The sequence below is a fragment of the Triplophysa dalaica genome, chromosome 5 (genome assembly GCF_015846415.1).
Source record: "Triplophysa dalaica isolate WHDGS20190420 chromosome 5, ASM1584641v1, whole genome shotgun sequence".
Taxonomy (NCBI): Eukaryota; Metazoa; Chordata; class Actinopteri; order Cypriniformes; family Nemacheilidae; genus Triplophysa; species Triplophysa dalaica.
Window position 1 is genome coordinate 1,694,046 of NC_079546.1, and position 4,896 is coordinate 1,698,941.

At 43.3% G+C, this 4,896-nt stretch overlaps 1 protein-coding gene across 1 annotated transcript; it reads left to right on the top strand.

Moving 5' to 3' along the window:
* The first annotated feature begins 359 nt into the window (after window positions 1-359).
* gpr85 (G protein-coupled receptor 85) lies at window positions 360-4,375 on the top strand. Its single transcript, XM_056747633.1, has 2 exons — window positions 360-492; window positions 1,595-4,375. Exon 2 carries the CDS (start codon window positions 1,752-1,754, stop codon window positions 2,883-2,885), a length of 1,134 nt encoding a protein of 377 aa, XP_056603611.1. The 5' UTR covers window positions 360-492; window positions 1,595-1,751; the 3' UTR covers window positions 2,886-4,375.
* The last annotated feature ends 521 nt before the right edge of the window (window positions 4,376-4,896 follow it).

Here is a 4,896-nt window from a genome sequence, read left to right on the forward strand (position 1 = left end):
CACCTAGCTCCTCTTCAGAGCTATTACAGGCATCAAACACAAGCTGGTGTCAATTATTTGGTTAAGTAAGTTATCCCGAGTCTATACACATACGTATCTAACATTAAGAATTGTGTTCTTGTCTGTGTAAAGACATATTTATATTTATATATAGTATAAGACAAAACACATACAGACGGACATACATTGCATAGTATACACTTATTATCCCATATACGATGACATGTATGGCACGAATACAGAGCAAAGGGTAAAACGAGTCCGTGATGCTGCTGCACCCATCAGTGCAGATGATGTTGCTGCTGCTGCAACAAGAGACACGAGACGCGGTCGGGATCACAAATAGCGCCACTGCGCATGCGCCGTCCGCACCGTTTACTGTATAATCACAGTGGGGAAAAAGAGCAGGCAACAAAACTAAAGCTTTTTTACGGCAAAGCGACTGCTGCCATGTAAATAACCGCCAGGGAAACAAAGGGGGTATATCAACAGGTATGCTTTTAATTGATATTTTATTCCGCTGTCTGTATTTCACACGTTTTTTTTTTGCATGCATGTATTTGGAGGAATTGCTCTGCCTATAATGGACGCGCATCTTGGCCACAGCCATCCGAAATCATTCCGTTATCAAAATCCAAGGAAAAACCGACCGTGTGTATACCGAGATAACACGCAATCATCCACGATATGCTTCTTATTTTAATGCAATGCATTACACATATTCGGTCATAGACCATTTTGTAAATATGCAAGTGGAGGCGCACGGGTGTATTATTTTATTATATAGGGAAAGGCATTGATGTATTTTTATGAAAGAGACGACACAGGCTATTGCATGGATTCGGTTTATAGGCGCAATCCATTGTTTGTTTATCTGTCATTTTGAGTCGTCAGCCGACAAATAACACGAACGGAGATTTAAAACGAATTTTTGCCTTTTTGTCAATTGCATTTAATTGTTTAAATCGCTCGACTGTTGTTGCACAGAGAACGTCTATGTTTAAACCAAACATAACCCGTATATAAATATAACATTTCTTTTATACACTCGATAGTATAATAATGAAATTCGTGATTATTTTGAATCGAAACATCATAAACTGACGGAATGAAGACGAATAGATTCTGCAGGATCTTTGGGTGTGATCAACAGCTTTTCCTGCTGCATTTCGACAAATGCCTTTTGAGTCTGTACCAGATAATATAATGAAATGTAATCTATATAAATGCACATTTGAATGACACTATGCATTAATGCATTTCTAGACAAGTGCTCGTGTAGCATCTCGTCGAGTGTGTTTGAAATGATTTCTTTGATTTTCTTTGTAATGGGTAGATCTTGGGGGTGGGGGTCTATTATTTTAACCAGGATTTATGTTTGTGTCTAATGACGAATCCCTGTGCTGAATTAAGCAACTGCATGAGCACTGCTGTGGCTGCATACCGTTGCAGCTGCAATTTGACATGCAATTAGAAAAAGGCAATGACAAAAGAATGATTCTCGCGCATCGGCCCCGCACCTGACACGATGCATCGAAAGCCCTCCGGTTTGTTTTATGTGAGCGAATCCTAATGGGTGGATCATGTTTTTCAGGGATCGTTTTAGGTGTGATGAAACAAAGGAACAAAGGATGCCTTAGAAGAGAGGCAGTGACGAAAGGCTGGAACCTGCTTGAAAGCACACCAGATGGATCTATTGCTCCACTTTCCACCCAGATCATGATACTTGGCTAAAGCTTTAAGCATTCTCTATGATCTCTCCTCCATCTATGGCGAACTATAGCCATGCAGGGGACCACAACATCTTGCAAAATGTCTCTCCGCTTGCCACTTTTCTCAAACTGACCTCCTTGGGTTTTATCATAGGCGTCGGCGTGGTGGGAAACCTCCTGATCTCCATCCTGCTGGTCAAAGACAAGAGCCTTCATCGAGCTCCCTACTACTTCCTGTTGGACCTCTGCGCCTCTGACATACTCCGCTCGGCCATCTGCTTCCCGTTCGTGTTCACCTCTGTGAAAAATGGCTCGGCCTGGACGTACGGCACGCTGACCTGCAAAGTGATCGCCTTTTTGGGCGTGCTCTCCTGTTTCCACACTGCCTTCATGCTGTTCTGCGTCAGCGTGACGCGATACCTGGCGATCGCCCACCATCGCTTTTACACCAAGCGGTTGACCTTCTGGACATGCCTGGCCGTCATATGCATGGTGTGGACCCTGTCGGTAGCCATGGCGTTTCCACCGGTGCTGGACGTGGGCACGTACTCCTTCATACGAGAGGAGGACCAGTGCACCTTCCAGCACCGGTCCTTCCGTGCCAATGACTCGTTGGGTTTCATGCTGCTCCTTGCACTTATTCTCCTGGCCACCCAGCTCGTCTACCTCAAGCTCATATTTTTCGTTCACGACCGCCGAAAGATGAAGCCCGTCCAGTTCGTGCCTGCCGTCAGCCAAAACTGGACCTTCCACGGCCCGGGGGCGAGCGGTCAGGCCGCCGCCAACTGGCTGGCCGGGTTTGGCCGGGGACCCACGCCTCCCACCCTGCTGGGAATCCGGCAGAACAGCAATGCGGCGGGCCGCAGGCGTCTCTTGGTGCTTGACGAGTTTAAGACTGAAAAGAGGATAAGCAGGATGTTCTACATCATCACCTTCTTCTTCCTGAGTCTATGGGGACCCTACCTGGTGGCCTGTTACTGGAGGGTGTTCGCCAGGGGTCCGGTGATACCGGGAGGCTACCTGACGGCAGCCGTGTGGATGAGCTTCGCTCAGGCGGGAGTCAACCCCTTCATCTGCATCTTCTCCAACCGGGAGCTCAGACGTTGCTTCAGCACCACGCTCCTCTATTGCCGAAAATCCAGGTTACCTAGGGAACCCTACTGTGTTATATGAAGGCTCCGTGTTGCGTTGATGTGGTCTCTTTTTGGATGCCCTGACCGATCAGGGATGTGTTCTGTTGTACAGCTATCTCCCTTTTCTCCTCCTCCCTTTCCGAGGCCTGTAGTCGAACGGTCAGCTCGAACCGCGGAGCTCGAATGGAATAAGCAAGGACAGAGGACAGGTCCTGCGTTTATGTTCTAGTAAACCATTAAAGCGAAAGGCCATTTGAAACCCAATAAGCAAAAAAAAGAAAAAAAATTCAAAAATGAAAGAAAAGAAAAAAATGGATAAATACACAAGGGACTGACCTTTGCTTTGGATATTTTGAAGACTGAGGGGTGTTGAATAAACAGGTACCTTAAAGGAACCAATGGAATCGTTTCGTGTTTAAAAGTTGCACTAAAGTGAAGACATGAAGATTTTTTTCTCGCCGAGTTGCATTGCAAGGATGTCTTGTTTTTATTTCCGAACTGAAATACGAATGCTTTAACTTGCAACAGACTTCTCTATCACTGTAAGTAAACAAAACTTGTGAGGTGACTAACTCTGTTGGAATACACCTTCACGAGAGGATAATTTGGTTTAAATGTAAGTGAGATCTTTTTTCCTTTTAGGGTGGTTTTGGGTGGGGCGGGGCGGGTCTCAACGGGGGTACTGTTGTGTGGTTTCCGGAAATTGCAACTTCAATTATTTCCTGTAGTTTTATGATCCATATGGTATGTGTCTGTTGTCTGCCGATGTTTTTTTCCTATCTCATTTTTCTAAGTCTAAAAACAAATGTTTGAATTTTAAAAGTTGCTCTTGAGAACCTTGTACTTAAATCGAAAGTGGAGAACCACTAAAGTTCAGTGTGTCATATCCATGTACCCGACGCTCACGTTTTATTACAATTTGCTGATACCACTCCAACTGGTCTTGCCTTAATAGTTCTGGTGTTGTTCATTTTATCATTTGCAAGGTGAGGGTTGTTTTCTTATCTACTCTCTCTCAAATGTCGTATAGGCATACAGGGAGGGTTTCACATCAGGGTGAGAAGTGCGTGTTCATTTGAAAAAGAATATTCACGTTCACATCATGACTAACCGTTCAACGACGGACCATTTCTTTTCCTGTAACGTTTGCTACATCCCACTAAGTGCGCAGAGCACGGGGAGCATGTGAGCGTGGATGTCCGAATGTGTGCGCGTGTGTTTTAGGCAAAGAGCTGTCATGTCAAGACCAGAGCCTTAGTCTGAAATCTTGCACAATTTGTAAAAAATGTAATAAGAAAAACGAAAAAACGTTGTATTTAAGGCACACAGTCTTGTTTCTACTTTCCCAACATTTGCTCTCTACTAATTGTTTTGATTAACTTACTTTTTTCTCTTGTGGCCATTTTAATATTTATTCTGTATTCTTTTTGTATATTATAGGTAGATAGTGTGTAAGTTTGTGAGTCTTTCATTTTGAAGTCCCGAATGTGAGTACTGTTTAAGTTAGGACTGCAAATGCTGAAAGTTAACTGTGTAATCTGTTGCTTACATTTTTGAAAATAAAATTTTACATTTTGCAAAATCTGTTCTTTCTATTTACTCTAAACAGCACTAGTGCCACAAATTCACTGGTTGTGCAGAAGCCACAAAACAAAAAAGCTCAATTATTGAAATGAAACATTGGCAGAGGAAGCTTAACACGGCTGTCTTTGCTATAAAATATCGTTCTGTATCAACATGGTTATAATTTGCTTTACTGTATATATTTCTTTGGCCTGTTTGTGTTGCTGTAGAAATGTCCTCAATGACATCTCCCAGTGAAACAAGGCTCGCTTTAGCCATTATGTGCTTTTTGCTCTGTCATTTTACCTCTTTATCTTTCTGCTTTAGTTTAGGGTAATTTTGTCATGAAGTGGCGTTTGTTTTGATGCCAGTTTTCTCTTTGGAACGCTGTGCTCAAAGTGATGAATTATCCCCGCATTCTGCAGTCCAATACAACTGTCTTTTTCTCTGTTAAATGTTACGTCTTCAATGCATATTTCTAGCTGACC

What these genes read in the sequence shown, in the direction of transcription:
- gpr85 (XM_056747633.1), top strand. Translation starts at nt 1,752, where the DNA reads ATGATCTCTCCTCCATCTATGGCGAACTATAGCCATGCAGGGGACCAC.